Consider the following 26144-nt stretch of genomic DNA (forward strand, 5'->3'; position numbering starts at 1 on the left):
AGCTCACTTCATTGGATGCATACTGTGGAAAATACAGAAGATGTTTTTATACACACAAACCATGAAAAAATGGGTGTTTATCACTACAAAAGGTTTTCTCTCCCCCCACCCCACTCTCCTGCTGGTAATAGCTTATGTAAGCTGTAGCTCACGAAAGCTTATGCTCAAATAAATTGGTTAGTCTCTAAGGTGCCACAAGTACTCCTTTTCTTTTTGTGAATACAGACTAACCTGGCTGTTACTCTGAAACGGGTCTTCCAAGTGCTTATCTCTTTTGCCCCCTCTTGGCCAGGCTCAGCCCTAGACAGCTGCTGTTCACCCGGACACTGGATGTGTAGGAGATGTGGAGCTTGGAGTCCATTGTGAGCTGCTGGCATTAGCCCGGGTTGTCTCACCAGCTCTCTTGATGGCTTCTTATATCATGTTAAATACCATGGTGCAGACGGCTGAGCCCTGTGGGACTCTGGGGACAGGAGCAGTTCCCAGTACAACCTTCTGGGTTTGGTCTGAGAGGAAGGACCTAGAACTGCTTCAGGATGTTCCCAATCCTGACTGCAGCCTTGGCAGATGGGACAAGAGTATTTAGTGACCAATAGTATCACATGCTGCTGAGGGTTCAGCTGGGTGAGTCTGTGGCTGGAGTTCCCTTGTCTAGGGGCAGCAACAGTCCTCTCTGTACTGGTCTTTGGCTTAAGGCTTGGCTGAGAGGGAACCAGGATTCTCACAGCTAAGTTGTTTTTATTAGGCTAGACACCAGGCAGTAGTTTGTGAAATCTCTGCCATCAAAAGAGCACATTAGTGCTGCCATAATGCTGCACCCCCCCACCCCCCATGAACATGCACACATGCGGGCGCGCACACACATGCACTGGCACAGACACAATCTGGTGCTATTTGCTATCATAAATATACTCGCTAGTGCAGATAAACTCATGTGTCTCCTCAACCCCCGCCCCACTGCAGGTACTGCCACCCTCTTGCTAAGTAGTATTTTCAGTATTGTCCTTTCAAAATGTCTCCTTGCTCTTTAGATGGAGAAGTGCTGCTGTGGAAGGACAGGGCTGTAGAATGGAGGCGATCACTATTGTTTCCATGATGTTACAACGCGTACCTGCCTCCCCCACCCCACAGATGTGTGCAGCCTGCAAATGCTGTCTCCATTCCAGGCTCCCTGTTGTATGTTCCTGCCAGCTGCTGCTGGCTTTCTCCTGGGGGAGCTCCTTGACTCCCCACCCCCTGAGCTTCAGTGATTTTCTGGGTGTCCGAGAACAGGCAGGTGCCTGGAACAGACAGCAGAAAGCTGCTCAGAGGGACAGAAGCAGCCCGGAGCCTGCCTGGTTTGTTCCTTCCCGAGAAGGAGAAGGATGCTCCCGGCCGTAGCCAGCGGCAGGGATGCTGGGTTGCTAGGAGACAGGTGAAGAGAGAGGACCGATGTGCAGAGGCGGGACGCTCAGGTACCTGCTGCCCTCTGGCAAACGCTGCCCAGGAATGGCAGGAGGGACAGTGGCGGCTGCGCCCGGGCTGCTGAGGCGGCCTGGAGCCCGAGAGCAGCCGGCTGCAGGACGGGGACTCCGGCACAGGCCCGGAGCGGGGAGCTGCGGCGGATGCTGAAGCCCAGGCAGAGCCCCGCCAGAGCCCCTCCGGATCGGGCAGACGATGCTGGAGCTGCCGGCTCCCTTTGCTGCTCCCGAGCCCTGCCGGTGCTAACCCCGCTGCCCGGGGCTGACCGTCCCCTCTGAGCCCCGCCGCTGTAAGTACCTGCCGCGGCCCGCGCCGGGAGCGCCCGGGCGGCTGCTGCAGGACTGCGGGGCGGGCGAAGGGGCCGAGGGGAGAGCGAGGCACAGCGAGCGCGGCTCTCCCAGCTGCAGAGCCTGAGCGCGGAACCGGTGCCCTTGGGAACCCGCCGGGAAACGAACCCGCCGGGAAAGCCGCAGCAGGGCCCCGAGGGAGAGACACACCTGGGAGGGCTGAGAGCGGGGCTGCTGGAGCCCGAGGCACGGAGCCCGCGGCTGCTCGGAGGGGGGGATGGAGCGAGGCGTGCAAGGCTCGCGGCGTCCTTGGGAAACCCGCAGCAGCGCAGGGAGCGAGGAAATGCAGAGAGACGCGGGCAGGTAAACAAAAGAAGAGGCAGGGGCTCCCCGGGGTTCCTTCGACTCCCTCCCTTGTGTCTGACCCTTCCCAGAGCAGCCGGGGGGGGGCGCCCGGTCTTCAGGAGCCCCGGGGGGGACGGGACGGGGGACAGCGGGCCGGTAGTGGTACAGCGCGGCGTTTTGGCATGGCAGAAGGCAGCGTGCCACTAGGGGAATCGCCAGGCAGTATGGAACGGAAAAGGGCAGCGCGCCACTAGGGGTACGGCAAGGTGGTATGGCATGGCAGAGGGCAGTGTGCCGGTAGCAGTAAAGTGAGGCGGCACGGAATGGCAGAGGGCAGTGTGCCGGTAGCAGTAAAGTGAGGCGGCACGGCATGGCAGAGGGCAGTGTGCCGGTAGCAGTAAAGTGAGGCGGCACGGCATGGCAGAGGGCAGTGTGCCGGTAGCAGTAAAGTGAGGCGGCCTGGAATGGCAGAGGGCAGTGTGCCAGTAGCTGTAAAGTGAGGCGGCACGGAATGGCAGAGGGCAGTGTGCCGGTAGCTGTAAAGTGAGGCGGCACGGCATGGCAGAGGGCAGTGTGCCAGTAGCTGTAAAGTGAGGCGGTACGGAATGGCAGAAGGCAGTGTGCCGGTAGCAGTAAAGTGAGGCGGCACGGAATGGCAGAGGGCAGTGTGCCGGTAGCTGTAAAGTGAGGCGGCACGGCATGGCAGAGGGCAGTGTGCCGGTAGCAGTAAAGTGAGGCGGCACGGAATGGCAGAGGGCAGTGTGCCGGTAGCTGTAAAGTGAGGCGGCACGGCATGGCAGAGGGCAGTGTGCCAGTAGCTGTAAAGTGAGGCGGTACGGAATGGCAGAAGGCAGTGTGCCGGTAGCAGTAAAGTGAGGCGGCACGGAATGGCAGAGGGCAGTGTGCCAGTCGCTGTAAAGTGAGGCGGCACGGAATGGCAGAGGGCAGTGTGCCGGTAGCAGTAAAGTGAGGCGGCATGGCATGGCAGAGGGCAGTGTGCCGGTAGCAGTAAAGTGAGGCGGCACGGCACGGCAGAGGGCAGTGTGCCGGTAGCTGTAAAGTGAGGCGGTATGGAATGGCAGAGGGCAGTGTGCTGGTAGCAGTAAAGTGAGGCGGCACGGCATGGCAGAGGGCAGTGTGCCGGTAGCAGTAAAGTGAGGCGGCACGGCATGGCAGAGGGCAGTGTGCCGGTAGCAGTAAAGTGAGGCGGCACGGAATGGCAGAGGGCAGTGTGCCGGTAGCAGTAAAGTGAGGCGGCACGGCATGGCAGAGGGCAGTGTGCCGGTAGCAGTAAAGTGAGGCGGCACGGAATGGCAGAGGGCAGTGTGCCGGTAGCAGTAAAGTGAGGCGGCACGGCATGGCAGAGGGCAGTGTGCCGGTAGCAGTAAAGTGAGGCGGCCTGGAATGGCAGAGGGCAGTGTGCCGGTAGCAGTAAAGTGAGGCGGCCTGGAATGGCAGAGGGCAGTGTGCCGGTAGCTGAAAAGTGAGGCGGCCTGGAATGGCAGAGGGCAGTGTGCCGGTAGCAGTAAAGTGAGGCGGCACAGAATGGCAGAGGGCAGTGTGCCAGTAGCTGTAAAGTGAGGCGGCACGGCATGGCAGAGGGCAGTGTGCCGGTAGCAGTAAAGTGAGGCGGCACGGAATGGCAGAGGGCAGTGTGCCGGTAGCAGTAAAGTGAGGCGGCCTGGAATGGCAGAGGGCAGTGTGCCGGTAGCTGTAAAGTGAGGCGGCACGGAATGGCAGAGGGCAGTGTGCCGGTAGCAGTAAAGTGAGGCGGCACGGAATAGCAGAGGGCAGTGTGCCGGTAGCAGTAAAGTGAGGCGGCACGGAATGGCAGAGGGCAGTGTGCCGGTAGCAGTAAAGTGAGGCGGCACGGAATGGCAGAGGGCAGTGTGCCGGTAGCAGTAAAGTGAGGCGGCACGGCATGGCAGAGGGCAGTGTGCCGGTAGCAATAAAGTGAGGCGGCACGGCATGGCAGAGGGCAGTGTGCCGGTAGCGGTAAAGTGAGGCGGCACGGAATGGCAGAGGGCAGTGTGCCGGTAGCAGTAAAGTGAGGCGGCACGGCATGGCAGAGGACAGTGTGCCGGTAGCAGTAAAGTGAGGCGGCCTGGAATGGCAGAGGGTAGTGTGCCGGTAGCTGTAAAGTGAGGCGGCCTGGAATGGCAGAGGGCAGTGTGCCAGTAGCTGTAAAGTGAGGCGGCACAGAATGGCAGAGGGCAGTGTGCCGGTAGCTGTAAAGTGAGGCGGCACGGAATGGCAGAGGGCAGTGTGCCGGTAGGAGTAAAGTGAGGCGGCACGGAATGGCAGAGGGCAGTGTGCCGGTAGCAGTAAAGTGAGGCGGCCTGGAATGGCAGAGGGCAGTGTGCCGGTAGCTGTAAAGTGAGGCGGCACGGCATGGCAGAGGGCAGTGTGCCGGTAGCAGTAAAGTGAGGCGGCCTGGAATGGCAGAGGGCAGTGTGCCGGTAGCTGTAAAGTGAGGCGGCACGGAATGGCAGAGGGCAGTGTGCTGGTAGCAGTAAAGTGAGGCGGCACGGCATGGCAGAGGGCAGTGTGCCGGTAGCTGTAAAGTGAGGCGGCCTGGAATGGCAGAGGGCAGTGTGCCGGTAGCAGTAAAGTGAGGCGGCACAGAATGGCAGAGGGCAGTGTGCCAGTAGCTGTAAAGTGAGGCGGCACGGCATGGCAGAGGGCAGTGTGCCGGTAGCTGTAAAGTGAGGCGGCATGGAATGGCAGAGGGCAGTGTGCCGGTAGCAGTAAAGTGAGGCGGCACGGAATGGCAGAGGGCAGTGTGCCGGTAGCAGTAAAGTGAGGCGGCACGGAATGGCAGAGGGCAGTGTGCCGGTAGCAGTAAAGTGAGGCGGCACGGAATGGCAGAGGGCAGTGTGCCGGTAGCAGTAAAGTGAGGCGGCACGGAATGGCAGAGGGCAGTGTGCCGGTAGCAGTAAAGTGAGGCGGCACGGAATGGCAGAGGGCAGTGTGCCGGTAGCAGTAAAGTGAGGCGGCACGGCATGGCAGAGGGCAGTGTGCCAGTAGCAGTAAAGTGAGGCAGCACGGAATGGCAGAGGGCAGTGTGCCGGTAGCAATAAAGTGAGGCGGCACGGAATGGCAGAGGGCAGTGTGCCGGTAGCAGTAAAGTGAGGCGGCCTGGAATGGCAGAGGGCAGTGTGCCGGTAGCAATAAAATGAGGCTGCACGGAATGGCAGAGGGCAGTGTGCCAGTAGCTGTAAAGTGAGGCGGCACGGAATGGCAGAGGGCAGTGTGCCGGTAGCTGTAAAGTGAGGCGGCACGGAATGGCAGAGGGCAGTGTGCCGGTAGCTGTAAAGTGATGCAGCACGGAATGGCAGAGGGCAGTGTGCCAGTTGCGGAATGGCTAGGCCATATGGAACGGCAGAGGGTAGTGTTCCAGTCGCGGTATAGGGAGTCGGTATGGCACAGCAGAGGACAGTTTGCCCCTCACTCTATGGCTAAGTGGTATGGCATGGCAGAGGGCAGCGTGCCAGTAGCGGGACGGTGTCTCTGTATGGAATGGCAGAGGGCAGGTTGTGGTACGGCTAGGCAGTATGGAATGGCAAAAGGCAGTTTACCAGCAGCAGTACAGCAAGGCGGCATGGCATGGCAGAGGGCGGTAAGCCGATAGTGGTACGGTGAGGCAGTATTGAACGGAAGAGGGCAGTTTGCCAGTTGCAGTACAGCGAGGCTGTACCGCACAGCAGAGGGCAGTGTGTTGGTAGCGGTGCGGTGAGGTGGTATGGCATGGCCGAGGACAGTGTGCCGGTAGCAGTATGGTGAGGATGTATGGGATGGCAGAGGGCGGTGCCAGTTGCGGCATGGTGAGGTGGTTTGGCATGGCAGATGGCAGTGTGCTGGTAGCAGTATGGTGAGGATGTATGGAATGGCACAGGGCATGGTGCTGGTAGGGGTACGGCAATGAGTTATGGCATGGCAGAGCTCAGTTTGCCAGCAGCAGCACGGTGAGGTGGTATGCAATGACAGAAGGAAGTGTATGGCTGTGCAGTGAGGCGATAGGAACGGCAGAGGGCAGTTTTCCAGTAATGGTACGGCGAGGCGGTGTGGCATGGCAGAGGGCAGTGTGCCAATAGCAGTACAGTGAGGCGGTATGGAACGGAAGAGGGCAGTGTGCTGATAGCGGTATGGCTAGGAGGTATGGCATGGCAGAGGGCAGTGCCGGTGGCTGCACGGTGAGGTGGTATGGAATGGCAGAGGGCAGCACCGGTGGCTGTACGGTGAGGTGGTATGGAACGGCAGAGGGCAGCGCCAGTAGCTGCACGGTGAGGTGGTATGGAATGGCAGAGGGCAATGCCGGTGGCTGCACGGTGAGGTGGTATGGAATGGCAGAGGGCTGCGCCGGTGGCTGTACGGCGAGGTGGTATGGAATGGCAGAGGGCAGTGCCGGTGGCTGCACGGTGAGGTGGTATGGAATGGCAGAGGGCTGCGCCGGTGGCTGTACGGCGAGGTGGTATGGAATGGCAGAGGGCAGTATTCTGGTAGCTGTACGGCGAGGCAGTATTGAATGGCAGAGGGGAGTCTGACAAGGGGTGAATGGTAGGGCTCTGAGTCGTCTTCCCTGCTTTCTCCTAGATCCCTATGTCGGAGCAGAACAGCACCAGTGATGGGGATGCGGATCCCCATCACAGCATGTCTATGCTCTTGCTACTCGTGCTGGTCTTCTTCATCATGGGACTTGTGGGGTTCCTGATCTGCCATGTCCTGAAGAAAAAGGGTTATCGCTGTCGGACCTTTCACGATGAGCTAGACCTGGAGCACAAGGAGGTGCTGACGGAGCTGCAGGCCAGTGAGTAATGGGGCAGCAGGGTGCGGGAAGGGCTTTCAGCTGGACCCGTTCTGCATGTCTTGGCAGCCCCAGGTCACTGACAGGCTGGAGCTGAGTAAGGGAGTGCTGAACCTGGGGAGCCTATGGAAGCCAGTGGTGGATAAGCTATACAGCGAGTGTGACTGGGTCACAGCAAGTAAATGGCAGTATAGTAAATGGCAAGCAGCACATGCACCGTACATGTCACATGAGTGGGAGGGGCCGGGGAGCAGAAAAAGCAGCCAATATCAGGGTGGAAGATAAAGGGCCCTCATTTTAGCATGTGATCAATAGGGTAAGTTTAGCCCTGGTGTAACTGAGTACAAGTCCCACTGATTTAATCGTGCCTGCTTATGCTAAGGGCTAAATGTGTACTTTACGCTCCTTTTCCACTCATACTGACTGCCAGATCGGTGGCAGTTCCACTTAACATTCACAGCAGCCATGTAATTTATACCATCATTATGTCACCACTGAATTTGGCCCTGAGAATACAACTCTGTTTGACTGCGTCTGGCTCAGAGATGCAGCAGTGACGTGCCTGGGGGATTAACAGGGCCAAGATCATGAGGGGGAATGAAAAGCAGGGGTGCATTGCCTATGAGCCCCTCTCTGTTTGGCCATCCCAACCCTGCCACGGGAAAGGGAGAGCCACACACCTCGACTGCCTTAGCCAAAAGTGATCTCTGGGCATATCTTAGGCCACCAGCACTGGTAACAAATGAGTGCCTGCATCTAGAGCCTGCTGGGCACTGGGTCAGGATGACAGCACAAGGTTGCTTTCATAATATAATCCCACACACGCTTTGTAAAGGCAGAGCTGGTGCAGAGTGTGTTGCTCTGTAGTAGTGTTAATATCACAGATGGTTCTTAATGGAAGCTAGAAACTCGGTTAAGGTTCCAACACCTCGTTTCTGACTCACGTCCCCATCTGTTTTTCAATGTACAAGCAGGAGACCCTCTACAGCTGTGACACAAAATGCCAGTCTGTCCTGTTGAGTATGTTCTTCAGCTGCATGTTTCTGTAGCCTACATGTGCACCCTTCAGCCTAGATCATGAGTAGGGGCATTTCTACTATGGATCAGGAGGCTGTCAAGGCTGTCCCTCTGTGAGATCTGGACCCCAAGCTGTAAAGTGCCCCCAGATCTGGCAGTGCAGAGCTGAAGGCTGCTGGAGAGCCCTGCCCTGCTGCCCTCTACCATGCAGGACTCAGACTGAGGGTATGTCTACACTACGGAATAAGGTCGAATTTATAGAAGTCGGTTTTTTAGAAATCGGTTTTATATATTCGAGTGTGTGTGTCCCCACAGAAAATGCTCTAAGTGCATTAAGTGCATTAACTCGGCGGAGTGCTTCCACAGTACCGAGGCTAGAGTCGACTTCTGGAGCGTTGCACTGTGGGTAGCTATCCCACAGTTCCCGCAATCTCCGCTGCCCATTGGAATTCTGGGTTGAGATCCCAATGCCTGATGGAGCTAAAACATTGTCGCAGGTGGTTCTGGGTACATATCGTCAGTCCCCCCTTCCCTCCCTCCCTCCGTGAAAGCAAGGACAGACAATCGTTTAGTGCCTTTTTTCCTGAGTTACCTGTGCGGACGCCATACCACCGCAAGCATGGAGCCCGCTCAGGTAACCGTCACCGTATGTCTCCTGGGTGCTGGCAGACGTGGTACTGCATTGCTACACAGTAGCAGCAACCCATTGCCTTGTGGCAGCAGACGGTGCAATACGACTGGTAGCCGTCATCGTCATGTCCAAGGTGCTCCTGGCCGCGTTGGCTGGGAGCGCCTGGGCAGACATGGGCGCAGGGACTAAATTTGGAGTGACTTGACCAGGTCATTCTCTTTAGTCCTGCAGTCAGTCCTATTGAACCGTCTTATGGTGAGCAGGCAGGCAATATGGATTGCTAGCAGTCCTATTGTACCGTCTTCTGCCGAGCAGCCATGAGATGTGGATGGCATGCAGTCCTTCTGCACCGTCTGCTGCCAGCCAAAGATGTAAAAGATAGATGGAGTGGATCAAAACAAGAAATAGACCAGATTTGTTTTGTACTCATTTGCCTCCTCCCCCATCTAGGGGGACTCATTTCTCTAGGTCACACTGCAGTCACTCACAGAGAAGGTGCAACGAGGTAAATCTAGCTATGTATCAATCAGAGGCCAGGCTAACCTCCTTGTTCCAATAAGAACAATAACTTAGGTGCACCATTTCTTATTGGAACCCTCCGTGAAGTCCTGCCTGAAATACTCCTTGATGTAAAGCCACCCCCTTTGTTGATTTTAGCTCCCTGAAGCCAACCCTGTAAGCCATGTCGTCAGTCGCCCCTCCCTCCGTCAGAGCAACGGCAGACAATCATTCCGCGCCTTTTTTCTGTGCGGACGCCATACCAAGGCAAGCATGGAGGCCGCTCAGCTCACTTTGGCAATTAGGAGCACATTAAACACCACACGCATTATCCAGCAGTATATGCAGCACCAGAACCTGGCAAAGCGATACCGGGCGAGGAGGCGACGTCAGCGCGGTCACGTGAGTGATCAGGACATGGACACAGCTTTCTCTGAAAGCATGGGCCCTGCCAATGCATGCATCATGGTGCTAATGGGGCAGGTTCATGCTGTGGAACGCCGATTCTGGGCTCGGGAAACAAGCACAGACTGGTGGGACCGCATAGTGTTGCAGGTCTGGGACGATTCCCAGTGGCTGCGAAACTTTCGCATGCGTAAGGGCACTTTCATGGAACTTTGTGACTTGCTTTCCCCTTCCCTGAAGCGCATGAATACCAAGATGAGAGCAGTCCTCACAGTTGAGAAGCGAGTGGCGATAGCCCTGTGGAAGCTTGCAACGCCAGACAGCTACCGGTCAGTTGGGAATCAATTTGGAGTGGACAAATCTACTATTGGGGCTGCTGTGATGCAAGATCTGCTGATATCAAGGGTAGTGACCCTGGGAAATGTGCAGGTCATAGTGGATGGCTTTGCTGCAATGGGATTCCCTAACTGTGGTGGGGCCATAGACAGAACCCATATCCCTATCTTGGCACCGGAGCACCAAGCCGCCGAGTACATAAACCGCAAGGAGTACTTTTCAATAGTGCTGCAAGCTCTGGTGGATCACAAGGGACGTTTCACCAACATCAACGTGGGATGGCCGGGAAAGGTACATGACACTCGCATCTTCAGGAACTCTGGTCTGTTTCAAAAGCTGCAAGAAGGGACTTTATTCCCAGACCAGAAAATAACTGTTGGGGATGTTGAAATGCCTATATGTATCCTTGGGGACCCAGCCTACCCCTTAATGCCATGGCTCATGAAGCCGTACACAGGCAGCCTGGACAGTAGTCAGGAGCTGTTCAACTACAGGCTGAGCAAGTGCAGAATGGTGGTAGAATGTGCATTTGGACGTTTAAAGGCGCGCTGGTGCAGTTTACTGACTCGCTTAGACTTCAGTGAAACCAATATTCCCACTGTTATTACTGCTTGCTGTGTGCTCCACAATAGCTGTGAGAGTAAGGGGGAGACGTTTATGGCGGGGTGGGAGGTTGAGGCAAATGGCCTGGCTGCTGGTTACGCGCAGCCAGACACCAGGGCGGTTAGAAGAGCACAGGAGGGCGCGGTACGCATCAGAGAAGCTTTGAAAACCAGTTTCATGACTGGCCAGGCTACGGTGTGAAAGTTCTCTTTGTTTCTCCTTGATGAAACCCCCCGCCCCTTGGTTCACTCTACTTCCCTGTAAGCTAACCACCCTCTCCTCCTCCCTTCGATCACCGCTTGCAGAGGCAATAAAGTCATTGTTGCTTCACATTCATGCATTCTTTATTCATTCATCACACAAATAGGGGGATGACTACCAAGGTAGCCCAGGAGGGGTGGTGGAGGAGGGAAGGAAAATGCCACACAGCACTTTAAAAGTTTACAACTTTAAAATTTATTGAATGACAGCCTTCTTTTTTTGGGGCAATCCTCTGTGGCGGAGTGGCTGGTTGGCCAGTGGCCCCCCCACTGCGTTCTTGGGCGTCTGGGTGTGGAGGCTATGGAACTTGGGGAGGAGGGCGGTTGGTTACACAGGGGCTGTAGTGGCAGTCTGTGCTCCAGCTGCCTTTGCTGCAGCTCAGCCATACACTGGAGCATACTGGTTTGATGCTCCAGCAGCCTCAGCATTGAATCCTGCCTCCTCTCATCACGCTGCCGCCACCTTTCAGCTTCAGCCCTCTCTTCAGCCCGCCACTTACTCGCCACTTACTCTCTTCAGCCCGCCACCTCTCCTCCCGGTCATTTTGTGCTTTCCTGCACTCTGACATTATTTGCCTCCACGCATTCGTCTGTGCTCTGTCAGTGTGGGAGGATAGCATGAGCTCGGAGAACATTTCATCTCGAGTGCGTTTTTCTTTCTTTCTAATCTTCACTAGCCTCTGGGAAGGAGAAGCTCCTGTGATCATTGAAACACATGCAGCTGGTGGAGAAAAAAAAAGGGACAGCGGTATTTAAAAAGACACATTTTATAAAACACTGGCTACACTCTTTCAGGGTAAACCTTGCTGTTAACATTACATACATAGCACATGTGCTTTTGTTACAAGGTCGCATTTTGCCTCCCCCCACCGTGTGGCTACCCCCTCAAACCTCCCCCCTCCCTGTGGCTAACAGCGGGGAACATTTCTGTTCAGCCGCAGGCAAACAGCCCAGCAGGAATGGGCTCCTCTGAGTGTCCCCTGAAGAAAAGCACCCTATTTCAACCAGGTGACCATGGATTATATCTCACTCTCCTGAGGATCACACAGAGAGATAAAGAACGGATGTTGTTTGAACGCCAGCAAACATACACTGCAATGCTTTGTTGTACAATGATTCCCGAGTACGTGTTACTGGCCTGGAGTGGTAAAGTGTCCTACCATGAAGGACGCAATAAGTCTGCCCTCCCCAGAAACCTTTTGCAAAGGCTTTGGGAGTATATCCAGGAGAGCCGCGAATGTCAGGGCAAAGTAATCCTTTCACATGCTTGCTTTTAAACCATGTATAGTATTTTAAAAGGTACACTCACCGGAGGTCCCTTCTCCGCCTGCTGGGTCCAGGAGGCAGCCGTGGGTGGGTTCGGGGGGTACTGGCTCCAGGTCCAGGGTGAGAAACAGTTCCTGGCTGTCGGGAAAACCGGTTTCTCCGCTTGCTTGCTGTGAGCTATCTACAACCTCATCATCATCATCATCTTCTTCGTCCCCAAAACCTGCTTCCGTATTGCCTCCATCTCCATTGAAGGAGTCAAACAACACGGCTGGGGTAGTGGTGGCTGAACCCCCTAAAATGGCATGCAGCTCATCATAGAAGCGGCATGTTTGGGGCTCTGACCCGGAGCGGCCGTTCACCTCTCTGGTTTTCTGGTAGGCTTGCCTCAGCTCCTTCAGTTTCACGCGGCACTGCTTCGGGTCCCTGTTATGGCCTCTGTCCTTCATGCCCTGGGAGATTTTGACAAAGGTTTTGGCATTTCGAAAACTGGACCGGAGTTCTGATAGCACGGATTCCTCTCCCCATACAGCGATCAGATCCCGTACCTCCCGTTCGGTCCATGCTGGAGCTCTTTTGCGATTCTGGGACTCCATCATGGTCACCTCTGCTGATGAGCTCTGCATGGTCACCTGCAGCTTGCCACGCTGGCCAAACAGGAAATGAGATTCAAAAGTTCGCGGTTCTTTTCCTGTCTACCTGGCCAGTGCATCTGAGTTGAGAGTGCTGTCCAGAGCGGTCAAAATGGAGCACTCTGGGATAGCTCCCGGAGGCCAATACCGTCGAATTGTGTCCACAGTACCCCAAATTCGACCCGGCAAGGCCGATTTAAGCGCTAATCCACTTGTCAGGGGTGGAGTAAGGAAATCGATTTTAAGAGCCCTTTAAGTCGAAATAAAGGGCTTCATCGTGTGGACGGGTGCAGGTTTACATCGATTTAATGCTGCTAAATTCGACCTAAAGTCCTAGTGTAGACCAGGGCTGAGTGGACAGAGGAGCACAGGAGGGAGCTACAAGGTGGCTTGCCACCAGGGCTGATTAACTTTTTGTGGGCCCGGTGCCAAACATATTTGTGGGCCCCCATGGGGGCAAAGGAGCATGGCGTGGGGAGTTCAGTCTCCAGAGCAAGGGGTCAGCCAAGGCCAATGGGGCATAGCATGGTGGGGCCGGCCCCGCTCCACCCAGCCCAGTGCAAGGGAACTGTATACAAACCGGCAGTTGCCAGATGCACACTGGCCCACCCAGCCCTGTGCTGCCAGCGTGCCCCTTCCCCTTGGGGGTGGGCCCATGCCATGCCACACAGCGCCCGACTTCCTATGCCCAGCCTCCCCCAGAACTGCTATGCCCATCAGCCCCACACACAGACCCTCCACCACAAATGCACAGTGGCCTGCACACCACCACCCCTGCCCAGCACCCCCCCACACACAGCCGCACCACTACTGCCCAATGCACTTCCCCAGAGCCCACCACCACAACTACACAGCACCCCACTCAGAACCCCACTGCCCAGCATCCCAACACACAGACCTCCCTCAAGAGACCCCCCCACTGACCAGCAGCCCCCCACACACCTCCAGAGACCCACTCCCTCACACCCTGCCCCCACTCACCAGCCCTGCTGGAAGGTGACAGTGTCTGCCAGGCTGAGCTGGCAGCATGGCCAGGGCCGGTGCAGTGCCAGGGCGGGGAATCACTCCAGTGGCGTGATTAGCCAGGCCAGGGTCTGCCCCTGCCCTGGCCGGACTCCCTGAGGACCCACTTGCCTGGAGATAGGGTGACCATACGTCCCCGTTTGGCTGGGACAGTTCCCTTTTTAAGCTCTGTCCCGGCCATCCTGACTTGTTTGACAAAAATGGGCATTTATCCCGTTCGCTCTTGGCAACTGATGAGTTGGCAAGAGCAAATGAACAACAGCCCAGTTTACCAAAAAAGTCTGGTGCGCCCCCCTCGTGGGGTGGGGAGGAACGTGTGGGGGGGGGTGGCAATGCGAGGTGTCATGCAGCAGGGCTTGGGGGGGTCAGCCTCAGCCCCTGCCAGAAGGGAGCTTGTGGGGTGGGGGTTAAGGGCCAGCCCCAGCCCCTGGCAGCGGTGTGGGGAGGGTGCCAGCCCCAGCTCCTGGCAGTGGCATGTGGAGCTCGGGGAGTGGGGGGTCAGCCCCTGGCTGTGGCACGGGGAGCTGTGGGGGAGGGGTCAACCCCAGTGGCAGATTTAGAGTTAGTGGGGCCCTGTGCTCAGCTTCATTTTGGGGGCCCCTCCTTGGGACCCAGCCAAGAAAAAGAACATTCTCTCTTATCTCCCTCCCGCCCCTGTTTTTCATTCTTTTTTCCTTCCTCCTCATCCCATAAGTTATAGCAAGTAAATGAAAATAAAGGGAGGTACCTTGGTTGTTCTTGTAGTCTGACTTATTTTTCCACAGATCGCTTGAAAATCGCGGGGGGTCTCGGCAGACACTCAATGATCCTTCCAGATATTGTTTGTACCGTTAGCTAACGATTGTAAAGCACTTTGGATAAGAGCGCTTTATAAAAACAAATTTAAAAAGACATTGGGGTGTGGGGTCTGACCAGGCCTTAGGGTGCGGGAGGGGGCTCAGGGCTGGGGGTGCAGGGTCTGGGAGGGAGTTAGGGTGCAGGAGCAGGCTGGGGGTTGGGGTACAGGGTCTGGCCAGGAGTTAGGATGCAGGAGGGGGCTCAGGGTTGGGGCAGGAGATTGGGGTGTGGAGCGCTTACCTGGGGCAGCTTCCATTTGGTGCGAGGGGTGCAGGTGGGGATGTGGGGGGGTGCAGGACTCAGGGAGGGCAGGGGGCTGGGGGTATATGAGGGGGTGCAGGAGTCAGGGCTCGGGGTGCAGGGTCTGGGAGGGAGTTAGGGTGCAGGAGCGGGCTGGGAGTTGGAGTGCAGGGTCTGGCCAGGAGTTAGGATGCAGGAGGTGGCTCAGGGTTGGGGTGTGGAGTGCTTACGAGGGGCAGCTCCCATTTGGTGCGAGGGGTGCAGATTGGGATGTGGGGGGTGGGGGTGCAGGAGCTCCCATTTGGTTCTCAGGGTGGGGGTGGGTATGTGCAGGAGTCAGGGCATGAGGTAGGGGGGGCTGGGTATGGGGGGGGCAGTGGCGCCATGGTAAACCCGGTACTGCTTGCCACTCCCCAGGTGACTTGGTGTGAGAGCTGAGGGAAGGGGATTTAGGGCAGAGTCAGGTGCTGCCAAGCAGGGCCCTACAGACAGCCACTCCCATCTCCAGCTGTGGGGAGAGGAGTAGAAGTAAAGCCCCTGCTCGGTATATGAAGTGCTCTGGCTATGCTGCTGTGTATGTTGACTGGGTGGGGTAAAGTTGGATTTCTGGCTGGAGTGTGAAAGATGGCATCTCCCATCCCTCCGGGGAGGGTGATCAGGTTAGGAGCAATGGGGCTGCTAATACATTTCTGGGGCATTGAGTCTACTCTCTAGCCCCAAGTGAGACAGCAGCTGAGGGAGGGGACTGTCTCCAGATGGAAGGTGAGAGATTAAATGCAAGATGATGTAATCTTTGGCTGGGAGCAGGAGGGTGACTGAGCCTCTGGCCTGTCTGGGGGGAGCAGGTAGAGAGGGAGGGTAGGCATGGTGCTGGGGAAAGGTCTGTGTTGCCAGTGGGGAGGGGTGAGAGGAGCAGCATTAAGGGGCTCTGGTTTGGAGGTGGAAGAGAGGGTAGGGTTAAGGTTGGTTTGCAAGTATGGAAGTTTCACTGCAAATCTCCTGTATTAATTGTGTTTAGTCAGACACTGAGCCATTCTGTCAGTGCTGTTCTAAGGGGCGATGTATTATCAGCCAGAGCTCAGCCTTAGCCACGGTTGTTTGGTAATTTCCTTAGCTTTTACTGAAGTGGAAAAAATATGTGTTTTTCATGCTTCTTTCATAACTCAGACTGGCTGAGCAGCTCTTGCATAACTGCAGTGAGTCCTGCATTTCAGCAGTGGGTTTGGGAGAGCTGAGTTTGCTTGGACTGCACAGAGCATCTCTAGCTGGCAGTGCTTACACCTTCCGTGGAGCACATGTGGCTCTCACCACCATCGAACCCCCTCCCACAGCTGCACAGGTGGAACTTCGAGGAAGCCTCAGACCTAGGTTTGAGTAGCTTGGCTTAGTGGAAACATATCTGGGCTTCCCTGAAATCATTAGCTTTGTACACTCAGCTAATAGAGGGCTCAATCCAAAGCCCACTGAAATCAGTGGGAGTCTTTCCTTTGCTGGATCGGGCCCAGAGATTGCAGCTGTGGGGATGGTTAGTTTCAGGCCTCCGTAAAGTTACAAGCTCTGCTGGCATAGTACTCGGGTACTCCACGCTTCATGGTACAGCTCAGCTTTTAAATAACTAGAAAAGTTTTCATGGGGCTCAGAATTCAGGGCCCCTATGGGAACCACTGAGGAGGCCCCTCCTTGACATTTTGCTCTGCCCATTGCAAGCAGAACACATGAGGCTCTGAGAGTGGCCAGGCAAACCTGGCATCCCTACATGAGCATGGCCTTGGGGAATGCGTCCCAGGAAATGTTTGTGATGTCCGATGACAAATCGCTCAGGGCCATTCGTTCAAACCAGGTCTTAAATCAAAATAAATCATATGGTGTATGGAAAACTGAACTAAAATTACAGAGCTAAGATTTTAAATGTTCTGGGGTTTCCCAGTCCTGTTGGCAGCCGAGGGGGTTCTGAAGGCCATGTGTAAGTAGCAGTCAATTCAGCAGACAGTAAGCTTCAGTGATGCAGGCGGAGCTGTGCCGCTGGTTTAGGGAGCAGCCTGCTTTGTCTCTGGTTTTTGGAGTTCCTATGTGCTATTGTCTGAATTTTAAATAATAAAATAGGGTTAGATTGCAGCCACCCAAACAGGAGCAATTGTTTGTTTAGGTAATGTCTGTGTACGTATGTACACTAGGAACATAACAACCCTTCCGCACTCTAGGTGGGGAAGATGGGGCAGGCTGGGCCGAAGGCCAAGCATCTGACACCATGTTCCCCTTGACTTAAGGAAGCAGAAGTCCAGCTTCCTGTGGTGGGCTTCAGTGATGCCCTGCAGCTACCTGCCCTGGTCCCCAGCACACTGCAAAGCCAGGAGCATGATTGACAGTGAAGCATGCATGTCTCAGGGGGGCTGCGTTCTGGGATTTTATCTGAAGTTGTTTCTCTTGGACGATGTAATATTCCTGCCTTTTGAACTCCAGTGAGTTCAGGAGCCACTGCCACGGGGAGCCATGGTTCCTCATAGGATGAAATTAGAGATGAGTATTCCACCTCCATCTGCCTACTTTGCCATAGGCATGAAGGCCCAGAACCTCAAAGGTATTTAGGCTGGGGGGGAAAGGGAGGGCTTAAGTACCTTTGAGGATCTGGGCTGAAGGTCCTACCACCACATGTCTTCTAAGAGGGGGATGTGAAGATTCCCTCCCTCCCTCCTGCCCCCCCTTCCCCCGCCGCAGAGGAGAATGAAGTACCAGAGCATCTAGTTTCTGCTGCTGCTAAGGGGTTCCTGTAGCATTGAGGCTGGAAGGTGAACGAGAAGGCCCAGACACATGGTGTGTCAGCCCCAGGGCACGGTGGCAGGGGAGCTCTGCTTTCAGGGCTCTCCATATGTAGCTGGGGAGCACTGGGCTTTACTCTGTTGTACTTCAGAGCTGGGGCTGGCTGTGGATGGTCTCCTCACCAGGCGACTGCCTGAATCCCTTCACTTGCTGCCACTTTCTCTCCTTCCAGACGAAGAGGAGGAGCTAAATGAGGACACGGTGGAGAAGATAGTGAGATGTATCATTCAGAATGAAGGTGGGTGTTTCCTGGCTCAGCTCGGTGGGCTTTCCCAAGCACCTGGCTCCCTCACACATTTCCTTGTTCTTCTCTTTGCCAGCAAATGTGGAGGCCCTGAAGGAGATGCTGGGGGACAGTGAAGGGGATGTGCCGGTGCCAATGCTCAGGTGAGGCATGCATCCACCACTCTGTGACTCTTGCAAGGTGTGCAGGAGTCAACTGGGTGCAGCAGAGAAGCTCTTTCTGCTCTAGCAGCCCCTGCTGGCAGCCACTCCAGTGCTTTGGCGATCTGCCTCTTCTCACACCTCGGCCCTCCGGCCAGGTTAGGTGTAGCCCCACCCTCCTGTTGAGCAGGAAGTCCCGCACCACAGAAGTCCAACATCCTTACATCAGGTCTTTTGCCCCAACTCTGGGCCCCATGCTTCTTACCTCCTCTTATCTCAGGTCTCTCAAAAGTCCTTATCCCCTTATATCATGGGGCTTCACACCACCTTTTCCAGTGACTGGCAGGGAACCCAGGCCTGCTCTGTATGCTGGGTTCCAGTCCAGGGACCTATAACCAGCAGCCCAGATCTACTTCATCAGCCTCTCTACGTTCACCCTTCTTTCAGGACCAGGACTCACAAGCCTCTCCCCTGGAATCCACCAATAAATCCCAAACCAAAACCAACCTCTGCCCTCCACGAGCTTTGCCTTACATCCTTCTCCTTCCTTTCCACTACTCCTCCACTAAACACCTCCCTGGACTCTCTCCCCCAGACTTTTAGCCTTTTACCAGGGTTCACCACCACAGCCTGCTCCACCCCCCTGGCTACTCTGTGTCTCTCCTGGCCTCTTGCCAGACTTCTCCACTTAGGACAGGATCCCTGGGCCAACTCTCCCACGGGCTTCCTCCTGGTCCCCACCAGTCTCTGGTTTCTCTACTGCCAAGAGAGGGACTACAGAGTTTCTCTCTGAAGCCCCCTTCTGCCCCAGACTCCCTCTCTTTAAACTGTGCACTGAGAACCATCCTTAACTGAGCCTGGCATTCCCTTCTGGTGTGACCTGATGAGCTAATTTGCCTCTCCAGCTCCAGTTAACTTTTTCTGAGCCCATCACACAAAGATCTTAGGGATCAGCAGTGCCATGGGAGGCACTCCATTCTGAGGCCCCCTGAGTTCGCTCCAGCCCCTTGGCCAGTCCCACTCAGATTCAGTGGGTGACTGGAAAGTATCTTGCCATTGATGAGGAAGAGGAGAGGTTGAGGCCTTATGGTTCAGCCGTGGAGAAGCCAGATCCTCCAATATATGGAGGCCTCATTTCTTTGACTCCATGTGAATGCTGCCCTGCCAGCAGGCTGGCACATGCCTTCCCTGCCTCCATCCTGTTGCCCTCATGTTGTGAGATAAAGGGGCATTTCCTCAAGAGCGGCTGCCTCTCAGAGTACAATGACCTGAAGCCAGGCCAATGCGAGAGGTGGACCCCCAGGCGAAAGGAACTGACTGTCTCTTTGTTTGCTCTCCTACTGCAGCCTTTGTCCACATCGTAACAGCCAGGATGGGGGCCTGCCACATCACCACACGGTGCACCTGGGCTCCACTCAGGCACCGTGCATTCACTGCAGCAAGAGGAAGAGGCCCCCACTGCAGCGCCAAGGCAGATCCAAGGATGGCAAAGGCAAGATGCACCCTAGAGAGACCACGGTCTTCTCCGTGGGCAGGTACTTGGCGAGACCGACCACCACATGTCTGTCTGCACGTGTGCTGTAACCAGGTTGGCCTTAGGTTCTGAGAGAGACAAGGTGGGTGAGGTAGTATGTTTTATTGGACCAACTTCTGTTGGTGGAAGGTGTGTAGCTCGAAAGCTTGTTCCTTCCACCAATAGAAGCTGATCCCATAAAAGATGTTCCCTCCTGCACTGTGTCTCCACCACATTTCTGTCAGCCTTAGCAGTTATTGTGTGTGACGCTCTCCTCAAGGAGCCCAGAACTGTAAGCCTCGGTGTTACATCTCTGCCTTAGCAAGGGAGAGCTTTGCTGGTGCTTGAACTGTGTCAGCCCCCTGCCATGCCAGCCTGCCTTTCCACCGACTCCTCGCAACTCTGCAAGTCAAAGCCTTGCAGTATAAGTCAGCGAACCCAGCTCCCGAGTTCCCCAGAGATGTCCCAAGCAGTGGCCAGTCCCTCTCACTGGGCACTCACAGAAATGATTAGCTTCACTGCCTGCAAAGAGACAGTACACCCCACTAGCCCGTTAGCCCAGCCATGGACACCCACTTCATCTTAATCCACAGCACGGAGGCAGTTTATAGTAAAACTAAGAATAAGTTTATTTATAAAGAGCAGAGATTTAAGTGATACTAAGCTAGAGAAAAAGACAGGTCTGGTTACAAACACAAAACAGTCTTTCTAGTGACTACAGCTTAACTTTAGCAAGCTATAATCTTCTCCTAAGCAGGTTTCTCATTTCCATCAAGCTGTCTCCATTGCCTGGCCCTGAGGCAGGAGGCTCTACCGTTCACAGGATCAGAGGGTGCTGACCCCTTTGTTCTCTATGTCAGCGTTTCTCAAACTGGTACTCCAGGGGGTCCGCAGGCCTCTCTAATCAACTCCTCCCCCTCCCTCCCAGCGCCTCCTACACACTGGAAAACAGCTGTTCAGCAGCGTGCAGGAGGTGCTGGGAGGGAGAGGGAGGAGCGGGGACAGGGTGCACTTAGGGGAGGGGGCGGAATCATGTCCGGGGCCACTGGCCCCACTGATTAACTCCTCCCCCTCCCTCCCAATGCCTCCTGCATGCCGGGGAACAGCTGTTCCATGACATGCAGGAGGCACTGGGAGGGAGGGGGAGGAGCAGGGACAGGTGTGCTCAGGGGAGGGGGTGGAAAGAGGGGAGAAGAGGAGGGATTGGGGAGGAGTGGGGGCAGGAAGAGGGGGGGTGGAGGCTTGGGGGAAGGAGTGAAGTGGGGACAGGGCCTGGGGATGAATGGGGGGATTTGAGGGTCCATGAAAAATTTTAAATCAAAATGGGGGTCCTTGGGCTGCTAAGTTTGAGAATTGCTGCTCTAAGTGATGGGTAACTAAGGGATTCTTTCCCCTGCTTTTTATCATCCATGAAACCTTTGCAATATATTCCTTCCAAGTGCACAGCCCAGACAGAGTGCTTCTCCCCCGCTGGCATGCAGACGCCATGCTGTCATCCTCATCCCCTGCTGTAATGCTGCTGGTTCTGGCAGGATCCAGCTGAGAGTGCCAATTCGGGACAAATTGCTTAAAGCTGGGCAGTTACAGCCCAAGGCTGGCGTTTCTGTGCACACCAAGGCAAACCAAACCAGCCAGACAGAGAGGACTTTGGTTTTACCTGCTGGCTAACCACAAGTCACACAAGTAATTCCCTTAGACACCCCAGTTTCCCAGTATCACCACCAGTGCCACTCGTTATGGGGACAAATGGTTATGAAAACCAATACCCCACTAAAAGAAAAAAGGTTCTCTCGATCCCAAAGGACCAAACCCCAGACCCAGGTCAATATACAAATCAGATCTTACCCACAAATCACGCTGTTGCCAGTCCTTTAGAATCTATAATCTAAAGGTTTATTCATAAAAGGAAAAAGATATAGATGAGAGCTAGGATTGGTTAAATGGAATCAGTTACATACAGTCACGGCAAAGTTCTTGGGTCAGGCTTGTAGCAGTGATAGAATAAACTGCAGGCTCAAATCCAGTCTCTGGAGTACATCCACAGCTGGGATGGGTCAGTCAGTCCTTTGTTCAGAGCTTCATTTTGTAGCAAAGTCCCCCCAGAGGTCAGAAGCAGGATTGAAGACAAGATGGAGGAGCTGCAGTAGCTTTTTATAGTCTCTTGCCATGTGGTCTTTCTTTCTTTGTCCCAAGGACAAGCTGTCCATCACATGGCCTGGAAAAACCTCAGAGTTCTGTCCATAGGCATGTCCCTGCATACCTTGCTGAGTCACAAGGTGTTTCTGCCTTTTCTCAATGGGTCAGTTGTATAGCTGATGATCCTTAATGGGCCATCAAGCAGGCTAGGCATAGCTGACGCCAACTTTTCTGGGAAAAAGAAAAGGAGTACTTGTGGCACCTTAGAGACTAACAAATGTATTTGAGCATAAGCTTTCGTGAGCTACAGCTCACTTCATCGGATGCATGCAGTGGAAAATACAGTGGGGAGATTTTATATACACAGAACATGAAACAATGGGTGTTACCATATACACTGTAACAAGAGTGATCAGGTAAGGTGAGCTATTACCAGCAGGAGAGAAAAAAGAAAATCCTTTCATAGTGATAATCAAGGTGGGCCATTTCCAGCAGTTGACAAGAATGTGTGAGGAACAGTGGGGAGGGAAAATAAACATGAGGAAATAGTTTTACTTTGTGTAATGACACATCCACTCCCAGTCTTTATTCAAGCCTAATTTAATGGTGTCCAGTTTGCAAAGTAATTCCAATTCAGCAGTCACTCGTTGGAGTCTGTTTTTGAAGTTTTTTTGTTGAAGAATTGCCACTTTTAGGCCTGTAATCGAGCGACCAGAGAGAGTGAAGTGTTCTCTGACTGGTTTTTGAATGTTCTAATTCTTGACGTCTGATTTGTGTCCATTTATTCTTTTACGTAGAGATTGTCTGTCTGGTTTGGCCAATGTACATGGCAGAGGGGCATTGCTGGCACATGATGGCATATATCACATTGGTAGATGTGCCAGCAATGCCCCTCTGCCATGTCCCTTGCCCAGCGTGGGGCAGGAGAGGTGACTGTGAGCGGTGGAGGGTCCCGCCGGAAAAGGGAAGGGCCTGAGGCGGAAGGGCAGAGTCAGGGTCAACCTGCCCTGGCACTAGTGGATGGTAGGGGGAGGCGGGGGGCGCTGGGACCCTGCAGCGGCAGGTGATGCTGGGAGCCAGCAGAGGACAGCGCAGTGCGGGGCTGCAGGGGACAGCCGTCCGTCTGAGGCAGGGATGCTCCAGGGCCCAGGGGAAGGTGCGTGGGGGCAACAGGGGAGTGCTGGGGGACATTTGGGGGTGGCGTGTGGGGGCAGCAGGCAGGGCCGGGTCTCGGCCCCGAACATTGGTGGAGCCAGGCCCACGGGCCCTGAATATTGCTGGAGCCCGGGCACCATGGACCCATATGACTCGCCACCCCTGGGTGTGTCCTGTGGCAGTTGGAGTAAAGGAGTTCTTAGGGTTCACCGTGGAAAGGGAGAAAGGAGTAGTGTGACCAGATGTCCTGTTTTTATAGGGACAGTCCTGATTTTTGGGTCTTTTTCTTATATAGGCTCCTATTACCCCCCAACCCCTGTCCTGATTTTTCACACTTGCTGTCTGGTCACCCTAGAAAGGAGGGGTCCTGGGGAGAGTCTCTCTCCTGCCCCCTTACTCCTCCCCTCTTAGTTAGTGCAGCCCAACAGGTTCCTGGCAACATGAGCATTGGGGCCCCGACTACGTGTTTACGGCTCCGCACCACAGCACTGGGTCTATGCAGAGAGGGGTGTCCATCCATGGCAACACTGGCCTCTTACATTAATACTGATTTGAGGAAAGAGAGAGGACAGGGTCTCGCCCAAACTCACCCCTTGAGCCAGTAGCAGAGCAAGGTCAGAGCCAAGGGCGCCTTGCTCCCAGGCAAGTGCCCCCTCCCCCACCTCTTTACAGTCCATATTGGAAGAGAGAGAGCTTTTCCTCTGCCCAGTGCCCACTGACTACCTGCCTTCCATATAAAGCAAAGGGAAGCCGATCCCTGTGTCCTCTCCCCCTAGGGAAAGTAGGCAGTTCCCACTTCCCTGGCTTGGCTCTGCTGGCTGAGTGATGCATGCTCGCTGATAGTCAGCACAGTGCCCTTTGCTCACAGGCCCAGCGACTCAGCAGCAGATGACTCCTGCTCTCCTGCCATGCAGGGGCAGGAGACCCCTGACACCACTGTTGGTGTCAGGGGTCTTCTAGGGTCAGGGGGCAAAGGGACCTAAGGCAGGGCCTGAGGACAAGCTGCCAGCAGCCTCTAGTGACTTGACTCTAGTTCATGGCTTGCAGGGCCACTGGGGAGGGGAGAAGGGGCTAATGCTCCATTTGCTAGAGAAAAATGCCTTCTCTCCAGAAGCCGAGCCACACAGGGCAACGCACCATTTGGAAATCACGTGGGACTGTCCCATGCGTGTCAGTAGGAAAGTTAACCAGACAATCTTCATACCAACTGGCGTGAGGGATAAACAAATGGAGAGAGACACATGCCTTCTCCCTTGAGAGGGTATTCGTAACTGAAATGGTACCCTCTTTGGAGGATGACTTCAGGCTGGTCTCATCTTACACCATGAGGTTAAAACGGGCAGCTGCTGTCAGTCAGCCTCTCTCAGAGCTTTGTGACCAGCTAGCAAGACAAATATGACAGCAACAGCCATTCTACAAAGCATGAAGGGAAATGTGTACAAAGAGGAGGATCAGGGTCAGGGAGGGCAGCATGTCCAAGGGGCAGGAGCAATGAAATTGGGGTCATGAGAAGCATGGCCAAGGGGCAGGAGCAAGGTGTGTGTGTGGGGGGGAGGGGTTCAGGATGTGCATAATGAAGGTGTTTTCATGAAGAGGGTCAGAGGTCAGTTGTCAGCAAGCATGCTGAAGTGTTGTGGAGGGTCTGAGGTCCAACATCAGATGGCCTGTGGAAGTCAGAGGTCATTAGTGACATCTGAAGGGGTTGGCTTGATGGGGTCAGATGTAAGTACCAGCATGAAGGAAGAGTCAGAATGAGAGTTCAGGATTCAATTACAGTATGTTGAAAGAAAATATAAAGGAACTAGGGGTCAGAGACTGGAGGGGGGCATCAGCACAGCAGTAGGATGGGAACGAGGGGTCCGAGGCTGGAGGGCGGCACCAAGATGGAAATAGGATGGTGTGGTGGTGTATGCACACCCTGTCCCCCTTGTGGGGGGGGGGGGGGGAATTGTGAGTATGCTGACACTGCAATTAGTCTACCCCAACTGTCCTGGGCCTCAACAATGTGGCCCGATGGCCAGAGTCAAAGTGGTGGCCCTTCGGTTCTGGGCTGCATTGTTACCTGTACAAAATTCTCTGTTACTCACACACTCGAGGGGGCACCCACTTTTACCCAGTTCTTAGGGCTCAAGGCATAACACTCTTAATTTAGACACACACACCCTTACCCAATTCCTAGTGCTCAGGGTGTACTCTTTGTGGGTCTGCAGGACCTTTTACCAGTGAAAGAGCCTCACACAGTAATATCCTTATCCTTTATTTATTAACAAATTACCAAGCAGAATACACATGCTAAGCATACAATGCTACACTCACCAATCCTGATCAGGCAGGCGGACTTTCCCTGATGACCAGGCAAGGTCAATCTCATCTGGATTCTGGTTACTGCATGTCATGGTCGTGCAGAGGATTCATAGCAGCTTTGATCTTAAGCTCTGTCTTAGAGGTGAGTTCTTTTTCTTCTTCCCGGTCTTTCCTTCTTATTCTTCTGTTCCTTCCGCTGGTCTTCTTCTTGGACCCCAGTTTATATAGTGAAACTTGAGTCCTGCTTAACTATACCTTAACCAATCATTTTACTAAAATTTTACTAACCAATCCTAACATATTGTAACAAAATTCTCTAGCCTAATCATACCCCACCACCTTATTAATTTACATCTAGCAAACTTAATTATATAACAGACAGAAACAATCGAGAAGTGGATACCATAAAGATAAAACAATAAAGAAATGAGGATTTCACAACCACAACTATTAATAAGTGATTTCCTGCCAGACAGAACACTATCAAACTAAGTTTTCTTTAACCATCTTAAGCTCTGTTTCTTTATCTGGTGGGTGCTATTAGGACAGGACCGCCTTCTTAACAGCCCAATATTACCTTGTTTTAATGTAATCGAGATGGAATGTGAGGATGTGACTTCCTGCTTCTTAGCTAATGGCTGCTGCTCTCCTAATATGGCTGCAAACAAAGGACTTAGGCCTTACGATATGGCTACAGGAAAAGGCCTTATCCTTACAGCACAGTCTATTGGCCTGAGAAAATGTGGCTGCCCATGAGCATAGGGCGATGTGGCCTAGTGGCTGGAGTCAATATAGCGGCCCTCGAGTGCAGGGCAGCACAGCCTAATGGCCAAATCTGGGGGCTGCCACCAAAGGGGGTGGCGGCCAGGGTAGGGGATCCAGGCCCACCCAACAACACCAGGTCCCAACCCAGGGCCCTAACAGTGGCGGAATAGTCTACCACTGGGTCAGTGGGGAATTCAACCACAACACACTGACCTTACATGGGTGGGAGATTCCACTCACTCCATCTCCCTGGGTTACTTCCTACCGGGCTTCCTGAAGCTGCAGTCCATGTGATGTCAGGCTCTCTGGGCTCCTCGGCACAGGTAACTCCCTGGGACTCTGACTCCAGCTGCTCAGCTGTAGGCAACAGGTCTCCAGTCTGGGTCTTGGGCTCTCCAGCTCCCGCAGGCAAGTGTTGTAACAGC

General features: G+C 54.5%; 2 protein-coding genes across 3 annotated transcripts in view; one reads left to right on the top strand and one right to left on the bottom strand.

The window, feature by feature from the left end:
• Window positions 1–1102: 1102 nt before the first annotated feature.
• RELL2 (RELT like 2) overlaps window positions 1103–26144 on the top strand; it is a 51672-nt gene continuing 26630 nt past the window's right edge. Inside the window, exons 1-5 of one of the 2 annotated variants that reach the window (XM_074960810.1) lie at window positions 1103–1454; window positions 6687–6900; window positions 17635–17700; window positions 17783–17849; window positions 19193–19381. In XM_074960810.1, coding sequence (XP_074816911.1) covers window positions 6693–6900; window positions 17635–17700; window positions 17783–17849; window positions 19193–19381 — 530 coding nt within the window. In that variant the 5' untranslated portion in view covers window positions 1103–1454; window positions 6687–6692. Of the gene's footprint in view, window positions 1455–1478; window positions 1751–6686; window positions 6901–17634; window positions 17701–17782; window positions 17850–19192; window positions 19382–26144 lie in introns of those variants that run through there. The other variant, XM_074960811.1, reaches the window with a different exon arrangement.
• LOC141992633 (uncharacterized) lies at window positions 7381–12828 on the bottom strand. The gene is made up of 3 exons (XM_074961973.1): window positions 11957–12828; window positions 11224–11368; window positions 7381–7459 (listed from the first exon to the last, which is right to left on the bottom strand). The coding sequence occupies exons 1-3, from the start codon at window positions 12537–12539 to the stop codon at window positions 7381–7383; spliced, it is 807 nt and encodes a 268-aa protein (XP_074818074.1). The 5' UTR covers window positions 12540–12828.

This window comes from Natator depressus, chromosome 8 (genome assembly GCF_965152275.1).
Source record: "Natator depressus isolate rNatDep1 chromosome 8, rNatDep2.hap1, whole genome shotgun sequence".
NCBI classification, from domain to species: Eukaryota; Metazoa; Chordata; order Testudines; family Cheloniidae; genus Natator; species Natator depressus.